This window comes from Rhea americana, unplaced genomic scaffold, assembly GCF_003343005.1.
Source record: "Rhea americana isolate MKP2758 unplaced genomic scaffold, rheAme1 scaffold_130, whole genome shotgun sequence".
Classification (NCBI taxonomy): Eukaryota; Metazoa; Chordata; class Aves; order Rheiformes; family Rheidae; genus Rhea; species Rhea americana.
Window position 1 is genome coordinate 44100 of NW_028185373.1, and position 26796 is coordinate 70895.

At 42.1% G+C, this 26796-nt stretch overlaps 1 protein-coding gene across 2 annotated transcripts in view; it reads left to right on the plus strand.

The window, feature by feature from the left end:
• RUNX1 (RUNX family transcription factor 1) overlaps positions 1-26796 on the plus strand; it is a 73505-nt gene that overhangs the window by 26621 nt on the left and 20088 nt on the right. Inside the window, exon 4 of one of the 2 annotated variants that reach the window (XM_085297722.1) lies at positions 14698-14889. The exons of the other annotated variant lie outside the window; for it this stretch is intronic. Coding sequence (XP_085153848.1) covers positions 14698-14889 — 192 coding nt within the window. The remainder of the gene's footprint in view (positions 1-14697; positions 14890-26796) is intronic. 2 annotated transcript variants of the gene reach the window in all.

Sequence of the window (26796 nt, forward strand, 5' to 3'; positions counted from 1 at the left end):
ATGAAAATACTTTTGGTTAGGAAACTTGATGGAAATAGCATGACTCTTAAATTAAATATTTCCCTTAGGCCATTTGACCTACTGTGTATGTCTGCCTAAAATTAGTTTTCTTTTTCTTTTGACTACTTCTTTCTATTATTTCTCATTTAATTGTTTTAACCTACATAGCTCTGAATAATACAGTAATAGACCTGGTGATTGAAAAGAGAGCGCAGTTCAAGAGACCACATGGGTTTAAACTCAATGTACCTGAGCTGTCCAGAGTTAAGCTGTTTGTTAAAGGTGATTACGCTATACGTGGATATGTAATTTTCCCAAATATTTTTTGGCATCCTTAGAGCAAAGARCCAGGTGCTGAGAAGAATGAAGAGCAAGGGGAAAGGGAATTAAATTTCTGAGCAAAATTTGAGAAGGAGCTTAAAAAGCTGCTGGCCCGACAAGCACTCTTTTTAGGGACAGATGATTCTTTTTGTCTCCTAGCAAAGCTAGCTGTGTATGGAGTGCACCTTTGAGCAATCACAATTTTTAAGCACTGTAAGACCTTGATCTGAAGTGATCACATCTTACTTGTAAAATGAAAGGAAAAGCCCATAGCTCACAGACGATCTGAAGGAAATCTTCAGATATCCCTTTGCAGAGACTCTTTGCCTCACCTGAGATCTTTTTTAGGGACTCCCCAAGGGCTGAYAGTGATAAATGCATCTGAACAGCTTATTCTTTCCCCTGCCCTGTCCAATCTTCCTCGCAGATATTAGCTTCRCAGAGCAACTTGTAGGAGGAGAGCAGGCAAAGCCCACAAGTGGTTGACATCACCGTTCTCATTGCAGAAACAAGGAAACCTGTGCATTTTTCAGGCTGGGGATGTATAATTCCACTGAGGTTTTCACATCACTTTTTCTACCCCACCTTCAGCCTTTCATGCAAGAAAAAGCTCAACAGTTTCCAAAACTCTTTTCATCTCAGTGAGTTGTATTAATATTAAATGCCTTCCTTGCTTCCTTGCTTGCTTACTGCTGCAAGTAACTCCGTTTTTTGGAAACTAACACTCTAAAGAACAGTTCAGAAACTCTGAAAAAATTAACTACCATGTCATTCATATGTACSTGCCAAGTTTGAGTGCTTACTCATCAGATCCTTCCATTCACCTGTAGATTTACAGTGCTCAAAAGTTACTTAGCAGAAAATGTATWGGGGAAAATGTGGGATTTTCAAGTGCCCTGTTTAGGTAACGTAATCCTTTTATTGAAATAAAAGCACAGTTGGGACTCCTTTTTACTTTGATAATACTAGTTGTGTGCTACACACTCTATAGATTGCTGCCCTCTGAGAATCAGAATCCAAGTTTGCTAATCACTTTTTAAAAATCTTGGCCAAGGTACTTGCCCCCAAGAGGTTCCAATCCAAATAAATCTTGTATAGACAAAAGAAAGGGATGGGCTGCAAGAAAAGCAAATGGTTGAGCACTGATGTTTCTGTGTGTGTATTTGTATTCATGCGGTCTATTGTCTTATTGACACTGACTGGCGAGTGGGTGGACTAGTGTTTAAATTATGAGTACACTCTGGAGACATTTGTATGCAGCTTATGCAATGGTAATATACAAGTATACAGCAGCTGTGTGAAGTTACAAAACAATCTAGCTCAAATTCAAACAATATGACTTAATAATACATTGCTGTCTCTAAATAGATACGTGTAGGTAGGGTATTGCTATGGGTTTCCTTTGTGTGTGTATGTGTATGTCTTATTGAAGAATGGACGAGGAAGAGCAATGAGTCCATTTTAGCAAAATAAACCAGTATACTATTGCAAAGATGTGCTTTTAGACTGAAGAAGCTATTTCTTAATAGGCAAATAGTCCTAACCATTTATCAGTAGCCAGGCCAGCGTTGCATCTCCCAGAGCAGCAAGAGAACAATAGCATAACCATAAAATGCACATCTTGCAACTGGAGTATGTTTCCCCAGTTATGAAGGAGACAATGGTCATGCATTCCAGCAGCCACCTTTTCATAATGAAAGTTCACAATAAGTACACAAAGAATTAAAGGGCAGAAAGTAGTTTGTCACTTTCTGACTTGTATATTCTGGAGAAAAGTTAAGAGTGATGGTAAAATTTTTCTTTTTCCATTATGCACATATTTTTAGAAGATCATACTGAATACACAGCCAGTGTGGCTGTGTATCAGTTAACCATTCAGGACCATTTAACACTGGATGCTGAAAGTCTGGTTAGTAGAGAACAGGACTAGAGCTAGTGCAGAATGACGGTGGGTACCTCTGTAGCAGTAGTTACTACATCACATTGCAATTTGCTTTTCAGAGCCTACATGGGCTCCTCAATGGCTTTCAGGTTCCGGATGCCCCAGAAAGACCCCTCTGTGTCCTGGACCCTGGCTCCTCAACAGACCTTTTCTCCTTCTCCAAAGCAATAGCACAGCTGTGCTTGATAGCACTTCTTCATGGCTGTCCATAGCGCTGACACAGCCTGGGGCAAGGACAGTCCTGGACCTGGGGTTCGTTTCTGTCACAGAGCTTGGTAGGGCTCAGCCTATTGACTTTCAGGTCTGGCACAACAGTTGTCTTTTGTTTGAGGTCTCAGCAGTGGAGAGGAATTCCTGACACCGTGGTCCTCCTGGGATTTTTTTTCCCTGGAGGAAGGAACCTGGTACAAAGCCTATATATGCAGATGGAGACAGAGCTCCTATGTTCACAAGCAATCAGTTTCAGACTAGAAATCAGAGAAAATCTGTGGGCACGCTGCCCAAGCTAAAAAGACCAGTAGAAACAATATGTGATCACTGTAACTATGCTGGTGCAAAGATCCCTCAGGATAGACAAGGTCCAAACAAGACCCACCTTATACGGACCTTAACTCGGTAACTGCTACCCATAGCTGCTAAAAACAGTACTGGTTATTTTCTAAAAGATGTGCAAAGGATTAAGAAACCTAGATGACTGCTCTGTATTCCCTGATGTGGCAATGATGGGGAGATCCTTTTGTCCTCCTCAGTACTTCCCTTCTGTTTTTAATACCAGCATCCTTGAGGTTTCATAGTGCAGACACTTCCTTTCCATCTGGAAAAGATGGAATGGGATTATATTCCCTAGCATTTATCAGTCTTACTGCTGAATCAATTAGGAGAGTTGATGTTGGGTGACATGAGGCAGAGAATTCATCATTTCAGTTTAATGAAATTGTTGAATAACAGCATACAAAAACTCATGCCAAGCATCACTATACAGACTGCTTTTCTGGGAGTGTGGTGGCTCATATATTTGCTTGCCTAGTTATTAGGTTGGGTTTTTTAAAGATAAACAAAACTGATTACAGTCCAAGCTCCTTCCCCAAATAAAGCATGTAAACAGAGGAAATCAGAGTTGTTGCAGTGTAGGTTATGAACTCAAGAAAGATTATCCTAGTCCTGCAGCAATTATTTCAACCCATTTTGGGGTCACTTTATCCTACACAGCTCTTTTTTTCCCTTGAATTAGAGTGACTTTAAATTGAGAACAGATAGGTAGATTTTTTTCGTTTCTTTCACATTTTTCATCTTTATCAACCTTATTATTGCACTGAATATTCATTGCTTCATTGCCCAGTGGTTGAACAGCTACAAAGACTGTGGTCAATATTTTTAAGTGCTAACCTGTGTTTATATGATGGGTTTTTCAAATGCACTCAACTTTGGTCTAGCTCTGCTGAAGTCAGTGGGAAAGTATTCTGTACATATGACAAGGGCAGAATTAAGTGAATTTATGTTACTTAAATCCTTCCTAAGTAGTCCATAGGTCTACCATTTTCCTGTCAACTGCATTTATCTCCAAATAATTTATAGCTATTAAGATTGATGTGTAAGTCTGTTTTTTTGGGGGAGGGAGGATGAGCAGGGGCAGGGAGGAGATTTTCTGTAAGATGATGAAAAAAAAGACTAAATACCACTTGTATTTATGTGTTTGTGCATGTATATGTAAAGAAAAGCATTCATGTGCAGCATCCTGGCAGCTAGAATGACCTTTTGAGATATGACCATATGCTGGTCTTCACTGAAGATCCTAGTTCTTTCACAGATTGATTATCTTTCCAGTAAAGTTGGTGCATGTTGATGGCACTCCAAATCTGAGATTTGTGAGTCTGGTCCTTTGTTTATCATATTGTCTTCAGCAAGGACAATCTTTTCAACTCCAGTCACTAAACCTGAGCAAATGAAAGGTTTGAAGCAGCTGCAGGGGCCTCATGTGAGGTGGGGAAGAAGGGACTCAGAGTTAGGATCCACAGTGCAGCTGCCTACTGTGGTTTTGGGAGCATAACATAACCCTGACCCTCCCTATGAGGAGATTATTTAAAAAATACTGTGCTGTTTGATCAACTATTAGCAATGCCACTGTCCCGTACAGGACTCTCCACCAAATGCTTATGGCAGTGTTGACTGGCAGAAGAGGAAGTTTCACGCAAGCATGGGTAGGAGAGCAGCGTGACTCCATTGCACATACCCTCAGCAAGCTACTTTCTCCCACCCTGTGCTCAGTGGGACACCAGCCTTACTCTTTTTCAGGCTCCTAAAGGAGCTGGAAGAAGGGAGGGAGGAAACAAGGGACATGCCCTTGAGAACTGTAGCTTTCACCCCGTGTGGAAGTGGTCAGACATTTCCATTCACCAATCTTTTGATAGTACAGTGTCTTTTCTGATGCCTGAGTTTTTGAGAAGTTGCCTTATTTATGGATTTAACAAAACAACAAGCATCTAAGGGAACGGCTGGATGAATCCATGCAGCATTTTCAGTGAATAGCCCTATTTTCTTCTTGGAATGTAATTGGAAAGGGTGCAAATCCATTTGTGCTACACTCACTCATAGTTTAGTTTGCCCTGGATTATCAGAACATGCAGCAGTTTCCTCCTTGGAGGCCTATATGAAAACATGACAGGTTTTTGGTTTATCCTCTGTCACACATGTARTGAATGCAAAAAGGGCTTTTGCTCTGTAGCTGACCTGTGCCCTTGCTTTTTGCCTATCTGTTGCGATTGGGAATTGTAATGAATAAATGTATTTTCTAATAGTGTTAATGATAAATCTTAGACTGCTTGCATATCGCTGTTGCAGTGGTCTGCACAAAGCGAAAGAAAGTTGGCTGTTGTATTACAGCACAGTGTGTTTTTTAATATCTGAAACATATCCTAAAGAGAGGATGAAACATCTTCCTTCCTTCCTTCTTTAAGTGTGGGACAGACAAGGAACAGTCTGTAAAAATGAGAGGAAACGTGAAAAAAGAATGTAACCAGCCACAAATAAAAAGTCCATACATGTCTTTTTCTACAGCACCAAACCCTCATTCTTTCTGCACAGTGTCTTGTAGTTTGAGTCCATTAAGTACAACATGCAACAGGCCATCTTCTCAATGCTCACTAGTCAAGAAAAGTCAGGCTGTGTCACTACTTTAACACATAAAGCTGCAGAAAAATTTAGGTGACAGTGCTGATTTAATTAAGGATTCTGTTTGTCTGAGTCTGTCTGCCTCTCCTTCCTACACCCTGCATTATGGGCTGTTCTTCATTACCTGCTCTACCTATCTTCGCAATCTAGCCGCAAACAGTTTTGGTTGACCACACCACTTCCCTCTTGAAAGTTAATACTGTTTGACTCATTCTGTACTGCTAACATCAAGCCAAAGAAAACAAGCCAAAGAATAACCTGCTTGTATGCAGTTTGGAAACTTCTCAGAGGCCCTGCTTTCAAAATGCTATACAGTAGCTTACTATATCTCTCTGCAGCTGCAAAGAAAATGAGGAAAGCAAGAAATGGTTCAAGAACCTAAAATAAAGACTAGGCAGAACCACATGAAATTTATGAGCTTTCAGTGAACTGCAGTCCTGTGTAGGCACAATGGAGCATTAGTACAGAGGAGGGACTGCTTCGTAACTTAGAGATAAAAATATTCAAACTCATTTCTTTGGAAAAATAGGCATTTTCAACTATCGTGTGGAAATACCAGTCACTGCGCTTGGTAAAAGCAAAGGTCTTTAGTTCAAGGGAAGTGGACAGCTTGGCTAGATCCTTTCTTTCTTTCTCTCTCTCTCTCTTTTTTTTTTTTTTTTTTTTTGGATCGGAGCAAAATTTTTCACAAGTTGTCAAAGTCTGAACGGTCAACATCTGTGGGGCGTAAATTTACTTTTTTTGTTTCCAAATTCCTCTGGTTTATGTAAACAGTGAGCCACAAAACTTGACCTTTAAGTTCTAGGTCCCTTGTTGAACTCTATATTAGACTGAATTATGGAGACTTTTTACTGTCTAGGGATATTTTAGTGGGCTGATTAAAGGAGTTTCTGTCAAACTCCAATAGTGTGATATTTGTGCAACTCACTTCCGTTTGTTTATCCTCTCAAAGGCATTGCAAAGTAGGGAAATACAATCATCCCCACTTTGCAGAACTCAGGCAGAGAGGGAAGGGGGTCAAGATTTATCCCATCTAAGTCTATGTGTATAACTAGGGTGCCTGAATTAGGAGCCTCAACTCCTGTATTCAGTGGAGATGGCCATCTCTAAAGGGCTGTTCAGAAGGAGGATCATTCCTTGCAGTCTGCAACTTGTGTTTTCTGCAGCATTTTCTTTGGACAGAGGTGTCTTTTTGTGTCTGTATTTTTTCTGGTTGGTTGCTCGGTTGGCTGGTTGTGTTTCATTCTGCACCTACTCTTTCATGCATATCTTCAACTATTATGTCTCAGCCCATGTCTGGAGGGTATCCTTATGGCAGTTTGTACGTGTGGAAAGATGCAAACTGTAAAGAAACAAAAGAGGCTTTTGGCAATGTGCTGCTTAAGTTGGGAGGCATTCAAACTTTGTCAAGAAGTCAGTTTTTTTAAAGTATATACATTGAGATGGGAGGAAGAAAAAGAAAGTGAAGAGTATAATTTTGCAGACCAATTTAACTTCCATGAACAACTTTCTTCAAGAGTCCAAACCCTCAGTTCTCTTACTTTTACTTTCATGAGCTGACCTAATTCCAAAGGTGAACCCACAAAATAATTGTACTTCTGTAACAAAAAGAGAAGGCACATATATGTCAGATTCATTAGAAATTTGATTGAAATTAGAAATTTGTTGGACCGATGGCAAGCAAAATTATTGTTTGGGGTTTCTTTTGTTAAGATTTCAGTAGAAATACACTTGTGCATTGCTATGTGTTCATACAGCACAGGCCTTACCAACAGAGCTGAGGAGGAAGCATATTTCCTGTCTCACATAATTTTTCAAGATTGCTTCTTTCTGCCTGGTGTACCTTAGGGTTAATGTGAGAAATGCTCGTCAGCAAGCAGAGAGAGAGCAAGAGAGACCCAACCCAAAACAGCCCATAGTCTTGCCGTTAGTGTTCATGGCTTGAAGGAGGAAGRCGAAGCCTCAATTTCTTCCTGTTATCAGGGAGTGCATGCTCCTTCATTCTTAAAATGTGGTTCTTCAAACGTGATTCTTAAAAACATGGGTCTGTTTCCAGGGGAAGCTTTCCCACTACATTTGAATAATGAAATATGGATAGAAAGAGGAGGAGAAAGGCTCCCATCCTATAATTAGGACACTCATCTGAAAAATAGGAAATGGAAGTTTGTTTTCTAGGACAGATCGGGCAAGACAGGGGTTTGATTCTGGCTCTCCCACATGCTCTAATTTATTCTAGTGTAGGACGCTGTCTCATCAGAAATTCATGACTTCCTCTACTTACAGTGTTTGCTTGTGTGTTTTTTTAAATACTGCTGATTTAAACAAGAAGTTGTAATAAAAAAAATATTGCCGAGAGTGTTTAACTACTGCGGAAAAACATAGGAAAAAATGCACCAGCTGGTCAGTTACTGGGCAGTAAATGTTGGGTAACGAACCAGCAATGGCAGGGCAGTAGGCTACCTTGGGTTTACTGCAGGCGAGGGCCAGTGCTAGGGGAGTGAGAAGAGTGCAGTGAACATGCCTTGTACATCTTTGTGTACCTTGTTTGTATCACTGGACACCTGGTTAATGTACGTCCAAATTGGATTATCTGGTGGAAAAATTGAACGCTCAGCAAAGGATCATACCTGAAACATCTAACATGTCTGCAGTTACTCAGAGTAACAAACAGATTTTCCATAAAGGCACAGAAGGAGCGAGGTTTGCCAGGGAGTTGACAGAAGTGGTGTGTCTGGAGAGATTTCCGGGTGGCAGTCAGTCTGCGTTCGGTAGTACGCCGTGGTGGCGTTGTTTGGCACTCTGACTTTGAAGGGCATCTGGATTTCAATCTATGTATCATTCATTGTGTCCAGCGGATGTCATATGTGCTTAACAGCCAGTCTCATTCACACGTCTCCCAGAACCTCATGCCTATGGTTAAGTTGGGTCTGATGACCAACACTGATTCTGTCGGTAATTACAGACACCGCACTAAAACATTCAGCATAATATCCTGTCTACCATGATGTTCCTGCTGTCTGGAAAGAAGGCTTTAGCTGGACAGTGCGTAAGAGAAACAACAAAAAATATAATTACTGATGAGTCTACTCTAAGTTRAGCCGTGACTACCATCACCATTATTCTTCCTCACTGCAGCAATATTTTTAACTGAGGAGAAAGAAACTATCCTGCAGTGTGTCTTGTTCCTATTTTAGGATCTTTCTAGATTATATTTTTAATGTTCTGGAAGAGGTTGGTGTGCTACAATGCTGTACTTTAACAATCGCTCTAATGCCCGAATGTGGTAAAAGCCTTTACCAAAGGATGGTGGCTAGAGAGGAAACCACTGTTCARATTGCTTTTATCGTCAGACTTAATTATCTAGAGCCCTATGGGCTGCCATGTGATAGTGCTGACTGTAAAAAGCTAAGGATGTGCCTACATCTTTGCAGGATCAGGTCTGTGGATGCACATTTTAAAACACAGCAAACAGTGTCTTCTTAGAAAACTTAGACCAGTTGCTGTTTCTCTGGAGATAGGAAATGAGAGAAAAAGAATGTGCAAAATACTATTATTTTATATCTGAGACATTTGGTAAGTAGGAAAATATTACTGTTTTGTGTGTATAATAGGCTATCCCTATTGTTAGCTAAAAAAATACTTTTTACAAGTGAGATGATAGCTGGTTTTCAAGCATTTGCATTTCCTATCTTGGCAGTAACATAGAATCACTATAATTCATTTTTGCTTATAAGACTGTACGATTTTTTTCACTAAAGATAGTTTGTTCACGTCAGTGAAGAATGTGAAAGAGTATATTTTCTTCTCATCCTTCACTACAGACAAAAATAATTGGATTTATTTTAACTCAGTGGTATAAAACAATAGTTACCACTTTATTAACTGGACACAATGAAACATGGCTTATTTTCTACCCAACTAGAGCTGGAGCCAAACCAAAGCCCTGAACACAAACAACCCTGAAATGTAGAGGTGTTTGGATCAGGTTCCAAAAAGGTTCAAAGGTGGCGGGCTTCCACTGAACCCAAGCATCAGGTCTGATCAGTCCSTCCAGCCTTTGGCAAAGTCTGGACAGACACTGCGTTTTCCTGTGTATAATCCACCTTCCGGGTTGCACACTGGGTTAAAAACCTCCATTCCAAGCCTGGGAAGAGGAGGGTGGCAGAGCCCTAACCCGGCACCGTGCCGGGGAAGAGGRGGCTGAACGGCGACAGAAAGGTTTTCTGCCCCATTCCGGGAAAARGGGCTCTGCTGCATCAAGCTCTCTTTGCTCTATCCACACGCAAGCATAATCTGCTGCTTTGGGGCAGAAAACTTGTAGATTAAACACACAAAAATGCGGCCAGGATGCTCGGCAGCTGTGAGCCAGTGAATCTCCAGTCAGACACTGGGACCCGCAGGTCTGTAGCTGCTGGTGGGTGCTAGTGCCTCAAACACGTTGGCTCCACGAGATCCGAGTGAATGATTTTGAGAGCAAGCAACAGAAGAGTTTACTCATCTTGTCACACTATTAAAACAGAAAAAAATAGAACTAATTTAATCCATTACAGCAGTGCTCACTTATAAAACAGTACTGAATATCCACAGGAATTTCAGTAGCTTCAGCAGACAGAGTAAGAACCCCAATGGCCTTGTACCTTTCCTTAGCTCCTGTTTTACCTGACCCTGTCAATGTGAATATGAAAGGAGTTTAGGGATGCTTTGAAAAAGTAAACTGAAAGGAAGGTAACTGGAGCCATTTCTTTTCCCGCACCTCGAGGCCGTGGGGCACACTGCTGCCACTGCTGCCGTCCCTCGGGGCCAGCAGCGGTGCTGAGCACCGAAGGAGCACGCACGTACGATGAACGCTCGAGGTGCACAGGAATGGGGGCTGCCAAGACACTTTGTTCCTGTCAGATCCCGCTTTCAGATCCCGCGCTCCAACCGGATGGCCGCAGGCCAAGCTGCATGCTCCGCAGTCTCCTGAAGTCTATAAAACTGCATTTCCCTCCCATTAAGAGGGAAACCGCTTTCATGTTSTGTTGCTGTAAAAGTAGCAGAAAAGCTAATGTTGTCTCTACACACTTTCTTTAATATTCTTTGTAAAAATATCTGCCTGACCTCACTGACACAGTATTTAAAAAGGGTAAGAAAAAAAAAATTCCAAAGGACCCCAAACCCCTTGGTTTAGCCTAACAGACTGGATGTCCTATTTATTCTATCAAAATCCCAAACATTGCATTAACAGTCCAGCCCGGCAACCCAAGGGGAAAACCCTACTATCCTTGCCTTTCCTCTGCTAGTACCTGCAGCCGATATTTGATAAAACCRAACCGTGGGGAGCTCTTGGGAGGGAAGGAGCACGCTTGTGAGCCCGCAAGGCGAGCAGAAACTCCGGTTTGGCTCCCTGAGTTCCGAGCCTGTGGTTGCTGTTACTGGTTTTGTGCCTCTGTGTTGTGAAAGGCTGTTTCATGGTGCTACTCCTTATTTCAGGGAACGACGGCATATGGAGGCACTGCTTGTTAAACACCTCCCTGCCGCTCTTTTTCATCATTCAGCACGCTAGTCTTCTAAAAAGGGGAAGCCTGGTTTTGTGGTTATAGTGCTAAACTGGGAGGCAAGCGTCTGCCACAGGTTCACTGTCTGACCACGGGCAAGTCACCTCATTTTTCTGTAATTCAGTTTYCCACCTATAAAATAGGAATAATAATAGTCCTGTGCCTTTCAGGGGTGAATTGAGGATAACTTGCCTGCTCTTTAAGCAAGGTGTTTAGAGGGTAACTTCAAAGTAAAGCTAATAAACATGAAAATACAAGTCACCCTAGCAAAGCTCTGCCTGTGCATTTATAGTGGCTTGGCAAAACCATTTGTAACATTTTTCTGACACAGTCTTCACTTTTAWACTGCAGACCTGCAAGCAAAGCAGGTTCCGTGCTACCTGCAGTAGTCAGCAAGGGAGAAAAGGTTAAGTAGTTCTTTTGAAGAACCTTTGGAGCTACATCTGAGGTGACAATGGACGGACGTTCCCCTTGATACCGGAGCAATTTTCACTTGTCCCACGGCTTTCAGGTGTGCTGATCCCCCCACGAATGCGCTGGCCGTGGCGGCTGGCAGAGCTGCTCTAAAGCAGCGAGGAGGGAGCTGGCCTGGGCTAATTCGCCCTGCTCGCTGCCGACGAGCGAGTTTGCTGAAGGTGAGCTCAGGTCTGCCTGCCCTGCCCAATACCGTGCCAGCTAGACGTACGTACAGTGCCTGCGCTAGGTGCAGAGGAAAGCTAATTCTGGCCTCRCTAGCCTTAATACACCCTTGCTCTGTTGACTCCAGAGGAGCTATTTACCTGTGCAAGAGGCTGCRAGTATGTGGGGACTGCGCTGCCAGGCTGCTTGGTGTCATGCCAGGCAGACGAAACACCAGATCCCAGGAGGGCWGCATCTGGCAGGTAGGAGGAGAAAGTAGTGTATAAGGAGGTCAAACTTCACATGGGTGCACTGACTTAACAGCAGAAAATGCCCGAACTGAATTTGAAGTTAGGAATAAATTACACTGGGCGGAGGGGGGTAGGGATTTGGATCGATCGGATCCTTGGCTCCACAGGCCCTTTACTTCAGCCTGCCGAAGCTTAAAATACTTCAAATGCATGAGGTATTTTACATATGTACACATTTGGTGTGACTCTGTGTGTTTGTGTTCAACTCCAGCGTCATGAGTCGAAGGCTTGAAACAGCATCCAGATTTGCACTGCTGACGAATGAAGCATTTCCTCTTGACTAACCAGAATTTCAGATAAAAGTCTTTTTCATCTTTCGTCTCCCTCCCCTTCTTTGGAAGCCCTAATGGGTCTCTTTAATGGTGAAACCACTACTGTATAATATGTCTTTTTATATTTTAATTTTTTTCTTCTTGGGATAATTTATAGCRTAGTGTGGAATCTGAAACAGTTCAAGTGGTGCCAAAGGGCCTGGCAACAGGAAGAAAAGCTGAGCCACTGTGATTTGGAACCATAATACAAGTTATAAAATTTAATTTTAGAAATGTAGCTATTGGGAACTGCTTTTAAATGTACATTTTCCTTTTAGTATATAAAATGTTTCTCTGTTTTGGTTAAGCTGTTAGGGTGGTGTGAAAGAGTGCTCTGTAGAGTAGGGGACATGCAGAGCTTTTCCAAGATGATTTGCTGCTTATTCACTGATATACAAAATTGGCATGTGTGTAGATGTTTATATATTTAATGCTATGGGAATATGTGGAATAGGTCTTTGTGGATTAGTTTAGTGAATTTTGTGTCAGTCCACTGCGGTAGCTGTGAATTCAGAGAGAACTCACCACAGGAACAGCAATGGCCACCTCTGCAGGGGGAGGAAGGAAATGCAAAGAAACCAACAGACGGCAACTGTTTGTGACAAGTAAATTGAAATTAGGAGCAGACAGACACCAAACTGTGGTATGAACAGAAACTGCAGATAACACTGCCTTCTTCAATGAAATAGGTAGAAATAAAGATGTCAACTTGTTTGACACCTGGGGTAGAGGTTTGACATACATTCACTTGAGGGTAATATTGTCCTTCCTAGAAGAAGAAAGGGGAAGGGATAAACCACAAAAATTCACAAGGCAGCTGATTTCTTGGAACAAATAGAAAGTGCAGAAATGAGATTGTGTTTGTGGTAAAAAAAAGAGGGAAGATGACATCCATTGCTCCACAAGAAAGTTCCCAAGTGGAAGGTACCAAAATGACTTTTTGGAGCTAGGGATCCTAGTGCATTGACTAAATACAAGTGGGGTCAGTGAGTTTCCTCACAGCCTCATTGCAGTGAATATCTTGCCCTCCATTTGGAGAGGGCTTCTTTAAAGGATAATTTGTTTTCGAGAGGTGGTCCACTTTTGGTCTTTCAGCTTAAACCAATGAATGAAGGGTCAGTTCCACTGATCTTTCAGGAGAGAAGTCCCCTTGGGAAAAAAAGTATCAAAGGAAATTTTGATTGCACCTTGTTGGGAACCAGGCTGAAACATCCCATTCCAAACATTTCACGGTCTGCTAGGGAAGTTTCCATTTTGACCCTAAAACATGGTGTCAGCAGACTTCCAGGATAAGATAAGCTGGTGGTGAAGGGTATYTCATGAGACTGGAAACTACAGGATGCAAAAGTGCTTTGCAAAGTGGTGACAATAGGTTAACTTTTAAGAAGTATTAGTAGAGGCAGAAAGAGAGGATTTAAAATTTGTACTTTCATGGTGCCTACTGGAGAGCAAGATGGAGAGTAGATGAGACATCCTTCCTGTATGTTGTGTATGCAGTCTTTGTGGTTTCTGAGCAGCATGACATTTATGACAGGGATACTCAGAAAGGATCCCAGAGCACAGGCAATAGTCAGAAGTTCGTTGCCGTATCCCTTGCACACTGCTCATTGCTGTTAGTTAGGGCTTATCTTGAAAACTGTCCTACCTGTAATGAGAGATGGTTCTGCCAGTCCCCGAATCTGGACATGCTCTGGAGGTGCTGGGCTGGGTCCGTGCCTTTCTAGAGCCTTGTCCATCCCTTGACACTCYGTGAGGCCATAGCACCAGAGCTTCAAGAGGAACCATGCTCCGAGGGCTGCCCTCAGGGAGTGTCAGACTAACTCCCACATGGCAGTGGCTAAGATAACTGCACTGGCCCATACTGCAAGATCAGCGTTTGTTCTCCTACTGTAGGGTGTATGATGGGACCTCATTTTTTTGGTAACTCCAAATGCCACTAAAGGAGACTTCATTTTCCCACTGTTGTAATTCTACCAGTTTCTGRTGTTTTTCTCCGACTTCTGTCTGTAAAGTCATTGCTGAAGGATCAAAAAATTTAACTTGTTTAGGTATGTTATTTTATAGCATTGTAGTACTTTCCTAGTTACAACACGTTATCACAATCTGGGATTGAATTTTTGATGAGTTTTTCCAGTGCAGGTGTAGCACAGGGCCTGCTGAAAAGTTTTCATCTTTCATCCATCTGGCCAGACATTCCCTCTTTTTAAAAAGTATTTCTTCACCCAGTATGATGTATAAGGAAGCACTGCAATATTCAGTGGATCTGTTTTTCTAGAGCAGGCCATGTCCTGTAGAAGGTGGACTCCCCTGTGATATGGTTACAATGCATGACCTGTTTGTATCTTATAGAGCGATCACTTCTGTTTAATTTAAGACATCCACTAGCTGGTTAGGTACCTTGCCAGTGGATCAGGGGTAAAAAAAAGTAGTCAACCAACTTCATATGTCAGTGAGATTTTCTCGTCTTTTTCCCCCCCCTCCCACAATAGGACATCGTCAGAAAATAGATGAGCAGACAAAGCCCGGGAGCTTGTCCTTTTCAGAGCGCCTGAGTGAACTGGAGCAGTTGCGTCGTACAGCCATGAGGGTCAGCCCACATCACCCAGCCCCCACACCTAACCCACGAGCTTCCTTGAACCACACCACTGCTTTTAACCCTCAGCCTCAGAGTCAGATTCAGGGTAAGTACCTGAACATCTCCCCTCCGCTCGCCCAGCATTGCCCATGCGGTCTGCAGAGCTTGGTGTCTCTGTAGCGCTCGCCCCCTCACCTCCCGCTTCTCCTAGGCTCTTGCGACAGCCCCGGGATGCGTGGAAGTCAGGGCAGCAGCTAAGCACGGCAGGCAAAGCTGGCCAAGTAGAGTGTCAATGTTGGCCTTTACAGTTTGCAAAAGTAACCATAATTATGGCAGCGTAGGAAGATGAGTGTGGGAAAGTCACACAAGCAGGTTTTCTTTGCTTCCCTTGTACTATCTGGGGAGGTGGGAGGAGTGAAAGGAGAGGCTTCGTAGGAGATACTTGCATTTTTATAAAGCTAACAGCTTTTAAGAGATATGCCATTTCTCATCTTTGCATTGTCAGTACAGTTCGCGGTGTTAACCTCAAATATGTCAAAACTGTAATGCTTCAAGTCTTCATTTTTGTGCAAGGATACCATATTCCAGAATCTTTTTATGTGTATAGGAATATTTCCTGATGGATATTCATCAATTAATTGTGTGCTTAGATGAGAATGAAATACTGTTTTAATTTTTCAAAGGAAGGCAATAGCAAAGAAAACATTTCAAAGAGTCTTACCCACTGAAAGTGGCCGCTTAGAGCTAAGAGCTAAAGATGGATGGGCTGGTTTGAACATATTTCTATTGCCAGTGGTTATCTGATGGGTTTTGTTTAAATGAAAACCTGCAAAACAGTAACTTGTGAGTCTGATTTCCTCCAGGGCTCAGGCTCAGATGATGTTAATGAAACCAAGCAATTTTTGAAAAGCATGGGAAATAATTCAACATGTTGACCTAAATGACACTGCAAAAAGAGACAGGCCAGAAAGGTGGAAGGACCACACAGGTCCTTTTCTTCCTGGAACAGGGCCAGTGAGCTCAGGCAAAGGATCTCATTCTACATCTCCTACAGCCCTTGACAGTCACCTCACTTAGTTTGCTGATTTGTAGAGTAAACCAAGTGGGATTTCTCCTGTGCACAGATCTGTTCCTATAAAAGAAAATGCATGTATTATTATGGCTACTCAGCAGCGACGTGGGTGGAGGTGTTAGTCGCAGACTTGCATTCTTYAGCTTCTTTGGAACACTATATGCTTAGCGGAGTATCAGGTTTAACGTCGAGTGTCCCTCTTTCCTTGCTCTGTTTTCAAGTTCTCCAGTTGTACAACTTCATAGCGACAGGCCTTTCGCACTCAGCTAGAGATTCAGCTGCTCTCTCCAGAAATATATTCAGTACGTTGCTCTGCTTTGCATTTTACCAACAGGATTTTAATGCATTTCACCTGAGAATGAAGCTCAGAAAATGATAGCAATTGAACTGCTAATGTTTTCTCCTTGATGCTCTCTTTTTAAACTGTCAGACGGCTTTCTTCGAGTTCCCCYTTTCCTCTGCCTCTGAAATTCACACATTAGCCCAATAACAAACAGACTGAGCAACTTGTTGAGGCTTGCAGTCACTATCAGTGAAATAAGTTTAAAACTGAAGTCTCCCTCATCTAGGTTTTTTTCTGCTACAGTTGTCTTTTAATTTACAGGGCACATCTTCTTAGAGTCATGCTGTCACAGCATGATAAAATGGCTACGACTGGTGCCATAACCTTCTCTTCAGGGTTTGGGGACTGATCTCCTGTGTGATTTCTAGGGAGTCAGGATATTTTCTTTTTTGTTTTTACTTATATAAATATCATTACTTTTCAGAATGCAGGCCTCCAAAATGAAATGCTTCTGACATGTTCTGTAGTATTGCTGTACTGATGTGTACACACCTGCATGCTGAAACGCTTCTTTTATTAAATCGCTGTCCCTGAAGAGAGCATAGGGTGCTTTTTATATAGACAGAAGACTTAAAAAACCCATACGTTGCTAGCTTCTAAACACCAGCATTAAACTTTGCTTTAACTCACACCGGTATGAATCACAGGCTACTCCTCTATTCGTCCAAGTCTAATTATCCTTTTTTAAAAAAACAAAACTAACTCAAAATAGACATCTCAGACTAGTTCTTGAATTTAAAGGGGCAGGTTGCCATGCCACTAAACCACTGTTTATTTGTTGAGGTTTTAATCTATAAAAGGATTGARGTTAATTTTAACTTCCTATTTTACCAGGTCTTGAATATGAACATAAAGCTGCTTGTGTCATGGATACAAGTCCAAGCAAGTTAAGAGACCATAAATTGCTATAATCGAGTTTTATGCTTCTTTCATATCACAAGGAGGGATAAAGTACACCTGTTCATTTAAAAGATCTAACTATAACCAATTCACAGACAAAAGGGGAACAGAAGGGGAGAAAAAGCTTCTACCATCTCACACATGTTTGAAGCTGAAAGATTACTTTGTGCAAGTACCAAGCATATAATGTCAAAGGATTTGACCTACCCTTACAAGAGCAAGGAAATTCAGCTAAAGTTCGAAACCCAGCTAACACTTCAACCTTAACTCACCCCTGTCTTTGTACAGAGAGGAGAAGAAAATAGCGCTGTGCTTTGGACTGTTATTTATGAAAGTTTAGGTAGGACCTTTGGTGAGCATTTATATTTRTATATGTAAAATATAAACATATGTATCTATATATTATGGTTGAGTTTCTTCTAATATCGGTCTCAACTAGAAAATAAATACATAATTTGTGACTTTAGAATGGTCAGTGTTAACCAGTGTAGGTAGTTCCATGATTCAGGAGTTTTACAAATGTACATTTATATGGTTTCCTTCTAATACAGTTTTTTTTCAGGGCAAATAGGAGTATTTTAAATGCAGAAATAATCAGTCCAAGAAGGTATTGCTGGGGAGGCAGTACTGCAGTTAGTAAATAGCATAAATAATTTCTAATTGGTAGGGATAGGRATATCATCAAAAAAATGCATAAAGTTAAATAACTTCATTCTTTTCTTCAGATTAACCAAAATAATGTTTCCAATTGATGATTTATTAATTACTCAGAGATTAGAAAAACAAAATAAAGCTATTTGTCCTGTGTAGGGAAAACAAATAGTCATTATAATCCCTTTAAGCTACATGCTTCTGGTTCTGCTTACAATTTTACAGCCTTAAAAATATCTTCAGTGTGCTCACTCACTTTTTTTTTTTTTTTTTTTTTTGGTAACCTTATATGTTAAGTTTCAGCCAGGGCCACGTTTTTATGACCAAGTCTAAAATCCCTGGAAACAAGGGTCTGTAATAAAATTGCTGACAGATCTTTAACCAAAGCAGCAAAATTAGCAGCTATAGCAAAATAACAGAGATCATGTAAAGATCAGCTCTTTGAATTAGTAAGAAATATAAAGACTGAGAGATTATTTTGTTACAAGCCAGCCTTTTGTCTTCTTCCAGGTGCAATGCGCTTTGTTTAAGAGACATTTCAAGGTCTTTGCTATCACAATCTTGTTCCACCGAAAACAGCCCAAGTTTATCTGGGTTCCCATGAACCGGTGAAACACAGTAGTGGAGTCAAGGGCGGTGTTTAAGCACAGGGAATTAAAATGGCTTTGTTCTTGCTACAACTGTATCCTACCCCAAATTTTAATATTTCCACTTTTAAATTGTCTTAATAGGCCGTAGGCTAATAGAGTTGGAAGCATTTGTAGGGCAGCGTTTCAAAACAACCTGGCAGTGCAGCGCGGGGCTTAAGCACAGCTGCGATTCARCCTCGGTGGTTTGTGGCCGGGCGATGCAGTTTTGGGGCACTTTGGAGAGYCTTAATTGACATCTGCAGAACTTCCTGCCAAAGGAGAGCCACGGGCTCGCAGGAGGAGAACACCGGCTCTTTCCATCCCGTAACCCGCACGGTGCCTCCGTTTCCGTGCTCTCATCGGAGGAGCCTTCGTCTCCTTCCCTTTCTCTTGGCGTACGTTTTCTTCAGCTCCGTGTGCTTGCGGGGAGTACGTGGCGCTTTCGTGGCACGCCGTCGTGTTGCCTCTAGATTAACCACCCAACCTTTCCAGCCCCCAAATACGCTCGCCGACGCGTCCGGCGAGCGCTGCTGGAGCTGGCGTGGCTCCTGTTGGTGTTATCCTGACCTTCCCCCTGCCTTGCCAAGCTAGTGGCAGGAGCACACCGRTGGGCAGCAGGGCTCCCGAGCCCGGGAATACAATTTCCACACCAGGAGCTCCACACCAGGAGCTGGCTCGCCTGTGCTTTAYTGGCAGCCAGGGAAGATCCCTTTGGACAGGGTGCCCCCAAGGCACCCGGCTCGCGAGGTTGAGCGGCCAAGGTGCAGAACGAGGGCTGGCAGCCAGCGGGGGTGCTAGGAGCAGGGAGTCTTCCTCACCTTCCTCTCACCCCTCTTTCAGCACCTGCAGCCACCAGGTTGTCCCTCCRCTTTCTCCTCCCTCCCCAGGGCCCTTGCCTGGATGAGGATAAGGCAAGGAGGAGGCCAGGAAAAAAAAAAGAGAGGTGAAGTCGCCCCGAAGCCATGGGCCCAGCAAGCTTGCATGCCAGAGCCACTGGGAGGTCACAGGAAGTTTGCTGAAATAGTGGTGTTTTCACAAAATATTTTGCAAACCAAATCTGTTTAGCTGGATGGTTTCCAACTGGCTCTATCAAAAGGCAATTTTATGGGGAGAAATGTCTTTTTTACTGAGAGTATAATATGTTTCTTTGATTCACGTGTATTGCTCAGCAGATAATACTTTAGATATTGCCATGGATAACCTTAGCAGTTTTTAAAGGGGACAGTATTATTAGTAGCAGTCTCGCCATGCTATTTATTTTTTGTGTCACAAACTAGCTSTCATAAAAAAAGATGAGCATACTAGTATATGAATCAGATTAGCATACTTAAAACAATTCTTCTTTCATTCAACCTAACAGAATCCCACTCTGGGGAAAAAACACTCCTCTTTCATACTAACATAATATATGTAAACCTCATATTTCAGGGTGTCCAAATCCATCCTGCAGCTCTGTGGGCACAAATGATACCAGTTTTCCCCAGAGTTACTTGTATAGACCAAACTGGAATATGTTTTAGGAAGTTTGCTCTAAAGCATAAACTAAGATGGAGCATTAGAAATGTCACCTTTTCCATTTGCAGAAGCACAGAAGTCATCTATAAAATTGTGTGGCATTTCTGGCCAAGCAAGGCTTTTTATTTTGCTGCAAAACTGACACCCTCCATATTTGTACCATAGAGAAAGTTTTRGAGGCAATAGAATATACAATAATGGAAAAGAAAAAGACAGCTTGTAAATGCCAGTATGAGGAAGATATATGCAAGATGTTCATAATATAACTAAATAATCCTCTGCTTCATATTGTCCATTCTTTCTTGGCCCCAGCTCTTCACATTGTTTTTTACTTAATCGTGTRTGGAATTAGGCTCCTTGCAGCTAAATGCACATCTTTCATTTGTTTCTTAACATCATTGGGATCCTGTCCAAATATTAACTTTGACAGGGATAAAATTTTGTTACCATGCTAAGTTATYTCTGCCAAGGCTTTGCTTATCTCAAAGGCTCTTTCTACCATGGCACGAGAGGGGTTGATGTACCCAGAAGTAGTCCAGAAATAAGAGTCATCCTATGGAATTCCCTCTATTTGATATTAGAAGTTTTTGTTCAGTCATCACCTTCTCTCTTGCCATCTCAACTGCCAGAAACAGATGACCCGGTTTATCATTTTTAGATACAGTAGATGGGGTACTGTATTAATAGCAATACAGAACATTTTAGAAAAATCTTATCTGAGGTCTGGATAAAGTACTGGTCAGCCTATGCTCAGGAAGAATTAATTCAAGCTGCAGCAGGTGCAAAGGAGTGCTGTTAGTATGACAGGCAGAATAGAGACCTTACTTTAAAAATGAGAATAGCAGAGAGAKGTTTATTTAGCATACCAAAACAAAGGCTGAGAGGGAAGATAATTACAGTCAATAAACACAGCAGAGAGGTGTARCATCAGGGAGGGAGAAGAACCATTTGCACTGAAGAACAACATTGGCTCAAGAACAAGTGGTTAGTCTGTAAACTGACCATGAATGAATTTAGGCTGGAAATTAGAAGATAGTTCCTAGGCATCAGAGCAGTAAATTGTGGCAGCCTTCCAGTAGACTCTTAGCGACAGAAAGATGTAATTTAAGATGGTTCTTACTGTGTTGTGTAAGTGCAGAATATAAGAAATGTCTGGGCTTCATCATCCAGGAAATGCTTTTGGGGCCCATATTTTTTTCCATTTGATCAGTTCTCTGCACCTGTGGCTCCCTTGAGTCGACACAAGAAACATTTCATCCTCCAGTATAGGCAATAGCAGCTCAGGGATCTTCTCAATTCTTTGCTCAGTTGGATCACAGTGACAAGATAAAGTCATTGCCTGCAAGCTCCTAATGAGTTCCTTGCTCCGCCTTCAATCACCAGGTCTTCAGAAGTTCTCTGAATAATGCTCATTTTAGATACAGATTCAGCCAACTGTCCAGCACCAGCCCTGCCAGCACAAACTCAGCCAGCTTAGTGTGCTGGCAGTCAGGAGCGTAAATCTCACCCTTTGCCTATTAAGGGGAAGACTTTTTCATTTCACAGCAGCAGGAATTCATCATGGACATCCCTGTCATCACCTTCATGCACATCAGGTGCTACAATTCTTTCCCTTGAAGCCACAGATTTATGCCTCTCTGTCTATTCTCGTTCAGGGCAGAGTGAGGTGAGGAAGCAAGTTCCTCAATACCTGGTAGAGGTTCAGGCAGCATGCCCAGCTCCAGGGCATAAGCCTTGCTCAAGAGTCTTGCCTGTCTCCTTATTTTCAGCTCTAGAAAAAAAAAGGACTTGAAATAGTTTAGCTTTTTCATCAACTTAAAGCACTAATGGAAAGAGTTATGTAATGGTGTTTAATCCAGAAGATTTCCAAGTGTCGATATATTTAAAAGATACCAATCTTTATATTCTAATTGCCTGGCACATCCTGAGATTAAAAAAGCAGTATACAAAGCAGAAAATATGTTCTCACTCCCTAAGCAACATCTCCATTTACACAAACTTTTCCTATTTTTTTTTTCATTTTGTCCTTAGCACAAAATATCCTAAAGGAGAACGCTAACTAAAGGAAAGGAAATCTTAGTTTTAAGGTGGAGATAAAGGAGTTTAGAGCTCTGTATTTTGTCCTCAGTTCTGTCAAAGTTGTTTTGTATGTCTTTTGGCAAGCTATTTAAAGTTTTATTTTTTTAGAAGTATTCAGAAAATTTAGCATATCAAAAAGGCAAAAAGGTATCTTAGCAAGATTTTGGAAAGATCGTGCCCAAGCATCTAAGCACCAGACAAATCAGTGATAGGTACAGAGATGCCTTTGGAAGACCATAAAACTGCAGCTGAATCTTTTAGGCACTTACAAGATTTGGCAGCTCATGCCCAGCCTCAGCTTTATTTTTCATGAAACAATCCATGTCTTTTACCATATGAGAACAATTCTGAGCTGATGGATGCTGCTAAGAGAAATCGAATTTGCAGGTAGGAACAAGTATCCCTGTTTCAGTCTTTAACTTGCACAACAATTCTCTCTGTTTGTTTTGTTTTGTCATTGTTGATTCTGTAAGTTAAATTCCCTTCTCCGTTATATCATTGCAAAACTGGAATCACTAGTTGATTCAATGCAGTAATCTTGTGCTTGCATTAATGGTACTGGCTAGGGTTAGTGCTATTGGTGTTGACTGTGGCCATCAGAGAAAAGAGTGAATTATGTAGGCTTACGTCTTGCTCCTTTAAGTTCTTCTCTCATTTAATAGCAGTGCTAGTCCCCTGTCTCAACTGGATCCTCTGAGTGCTCTTATGTCCTTCTGATTTCTGGGGCAACTGAGATGGCTCAACATCTTTCAGGATTGTGGCTTTAATGCAGTCTCCTCTGCGACACACTGTGCCTCAGCAACATTTCACATCTGCCATTTAGGTTAGCTGTGTCACTGGGCTCTCTTAGTTTTCCATGGGAACACCTTATTCTGGAAGGCCAGCTCACTGCTCCTCTTACCCAGCACCAAATCTCACCTTTTCCACTGGCATGTCAAAGTTGTCAAAAACAAATATGCCTGCCTGACTCCAAAGCAGGTGCTCCTGCTGTCCCGAACTTCGGACAGCAGCAAGAGGCGGTGTGTTTGATAGCATTTTAACACTGGAAGCAGATACCACTTGCTTTTTGGATTATTCTTTACTGGCCCTTGAAGCGTATTTCTGGCCTTTGAATAGCCCAATTGTGATGAAGATTAAAAGTGCTGATTGCAAAACTCTGGTAAATAAAATCTCTCTTAGTCCTTTACTGACAAATCCAGTTTCTTTCCATAGCATTCTCTGCTTTAATCCCCTCCTGGCAGAACACAGCATGTTTTGATACCAGAGCTCAAATTACCTCCCATGGTAAATAAAACAAACAAAAAATAAATAAGAGCTCCTTACCCTAAAAACAAACACCCACTGAAACCAGCTTATTATTCAGCTGGTACTGCCCATGTGCTAGAAGATACCACTTTGATTTTGTAATTGAATATATTATCTTCCCTCAAATATTGTACTGAACCTTTCCAAACTTGAAATGCTAAGGGTATAGGGCAGGATGACCACTAACACCATTACTGTATGCCATCTAGAAAAGAAAGGAGGAAGAAATGAGGAGACTAAAATAAAAGTTAATATTCAAATATTCAAATAGTAGCTTCTTCTTCCAAGTTGTGCTGGACTGTACAGCAGTTCAGCGGAACCGCCAGGAAGACTCGCCGTTTCACAGCCAGCTTTACCACAGGTGAAAACATTACCGCTGGCCTGAATCATCTGGGTGGCGTACAGACAGCTAGACTTGGAGGGAGTGTTACCAGCCTCCCTAGCTCCACGGGCAGCTGCAGCATCTACTGGTGGTAACAGCAGTCACTAAATCTGGGTAAATGTGAGCCCAACCGACCTCTCCATTTTTCTCCTCCACAGCTCCCACCCCTCTTAAGTTTGACGGATCCTTGCATGGATTTCCCGCAGCCTGTGGCACACAGAGCCACCGTGGCCTTTCCTCCCCCTGCATCTCACTCCCTAAACCAGCACACGATGGCTTTAGATTGGCCCTGCTTAGAGCAGTGGATGTCACCCAGTTAAGGGCTGACGTGCTGAGTCCTCATGTGGCAGCACGGCAGCACAGCCTGAGACTCACGGTTCACCTCCCATTGGCAGGATTGGCACCCTCTCCGCTGTCTTCAGGAGCGAGCTTTTACCCAGGAGGTCGGGGGGCTCCTTTTCGAGCGTAAAGTACGGATATGCCCTCGTCGCTTCTGCCGCTATGTCTTTAACTAAATACTGCTTCCAGCAGATCCTCTCTGTGATGTTCCTGTGTGTTTAAAGGGCTCACGACTCCTTTTACATGACTGAGCACACAGTACACCCTTAGTAAACTTGTAAATAAATTTCTTTTATGTATTCAGTACGTTACGACTCCTGTAAACACGGGTTGTTTACGTGCAAAGAACAATGTGCTTAGATGCACTGTGTAAAAACAGTTCTGTGAAGTGCTCATTCTATACTCAGACAGATGATTGTCCCTCTGACCATTTTCTTCTTACTTACACATCTCTTCACATAAAAGCATTGAGAAACAACAGCATAGGATATAGAACCATATAAAATCTGTGGGTTTTGCTGTGACTTGATTTTTAACACTAAATGCCTAGGGCTGTTTCAGAGTTATGCTCATTTTATCTGCGTTGGGCAAGATTTTCAGTTCAAGATCGGTTATTCTGAGAACTTCCAGTTTTTAGTGCTCAACTCCAGGAGCCTGGATTTCAGAAAGTGCTGAGCAGTCTGTACAAAGAGAGATACTTGGAAGATCTTCAATTAMGCACACAAAAAATGGAAATGGTTCACTAGATAGATACACTTCAGAATCTTACCATTGTATTTTATATCCTTTGCATTTTTGAATAATTGTAATTGTCACAGCTTTTAGATATGACTTGGTCACTTCAGGTTCCCTTAGCTTCTTGCAGATCACATTCATCATTCTTCAGATCCCATTCATCACATTCACCACCAACAAAAGAAAATGAAAYGAAAAATCCTTTGTGTAGCAGAAGTTTACATGTTCATTGCTTTATTCACTGCTCAGTTTTCAGTATTCAGCAAAGTTGCTGTTAATTGCCATATTCTTTGGCTTGTGGAGAAGGCAATGTTTTGGCAGAAATGATGCTTTGTTTTGTTCTTGTAATGATGATTTACAGCTAGGTGAAAAAGAGTATGATGSTTTTAGTTGTCATTTGTATAAGATTGCTGAAGTATATTTAATTTAAAATATTGCAACACAGGCACTGCCAGTACATGACGAATGCCCTGAGCTCCCCTAAGACTTGGGGCGTTGGCGTTGCCTGGGAGAAGGCTTTTTAGCTCTCAGAGGGGCACTCACCTCTCTCCCTATTCTGGCCAGATTTGTCACTAGAGAGGACTGCAGGATCAAGCATGGCTAAGACTGAACACAGGGAAAAGAGGCTGACAAAGTAGCCTCTTGTCAAGGGGTTGTATCTCAGACCTCAAACATGCTGGAAGCAAACACTTGTGTATGCCCCTGTGGGTGTATTACCAATGCGCCTGCGTGTTGCACCTTTCTTACGTGGTGTCAGAAAATTGGACATGCTGCTTTGGAAAGATGGAGCAGACCAAGTGGAGTGAGCATGGCATGGACAGCTGGGAAAGATAACCAGTAAGCTTTATAATTTGTCACCCATAAGTACAAGGGCACAGGGAAGCCACCAGGGAGGGCATAGCCTGCATGTCGCCTCCAGGGTGGAGGCAGCAGTGAAAGGCCAGGCCATCATCAATGCATCTGCAGGTCACCCTTGGGTGACAGCTGTGTGCATGTCTCCGGAGCTAAGCTAGCGGCAGTGTACAGGATCTCTCCTTGTGCTTGTCTGAGGCTGCAGGGGAGCAGGAGGTCCTCACCCCACATCTGCATCTCCTGCTGTTGCCATCACCTGGGTGAGTGAGGCAGCCAGGCCTAGATTAGGAACTAGGCTGGAGCAGGTGGGAGAAGTAAAGCCAGAGAGGAGAGAGTATAAAAGTATAAAAACAGGTTTTCCTGGAAAAGCAAAGGAAATATATCCAAAAAAAAAAAAAAAAAGGAAAAGGAAAGAAAGAAAGAAAAGAAAAAAAAAACAGCCGTGCTAATTCTTGTGCTTGTTTGATCATGTTCAGAGCCTCTTAACTCCCATGGAAGGGAACGGTTTTGTTTCATGAGGGTGGTGCATACAAAATGTGTGTCCATGTGATTTCTGTATTTGTACATTAAACATTTCCCCAAGATGTAATTCCTTCCCTCCTGTACTTGGAATAAAGTGATTTTACAAGAAGTGCTGCCTTCAAACAGCAAGCAGAAAAGGGCTGTTGGGGCAAGATAGGGCAAATGTAAATGTGTCTGAGCGAGCTGCTCCACCCAGCCTCTCATCTTTATATGAAAAAAAAATGTTTCCAATAACCGAAACAGGCAAGGTCTGATCTGCACAGACGGTCTGCAGGCATCTGCCCAACAAGCTGACGGTTGGCTGGTACATCCTCATCTGATTTATGTTGTGTGTGTGTTAAGCCTTAAATTGTTGAGTCTCTGGCTGGCTTCAGTGGTATTACTGGATGGTTGGTGTATGTTTTCAGCTCACAGAGCTGGCTCTGATACTGGGATTGTTGGCTCTGAATCAATTCCAATCTCACACCTGTCTGAGACAATAAAGGCCTTGTTACACACATCTCCACCAAAGGCTGTCATACAACTTATTTTTCACATTTGAAGACGAAGGAAAAAAAAATTAAAGGGAGGACTGAGGAAATGCTGTCTCCTTACAAGACACATTCCCTGGGCTTTGATGCAGCATGTCCCCTCTTCTTCTTCTTTTTTTTTTTTTTTTTTTTTTTTTTTTTTTTTTTTTTTTTTTTTTT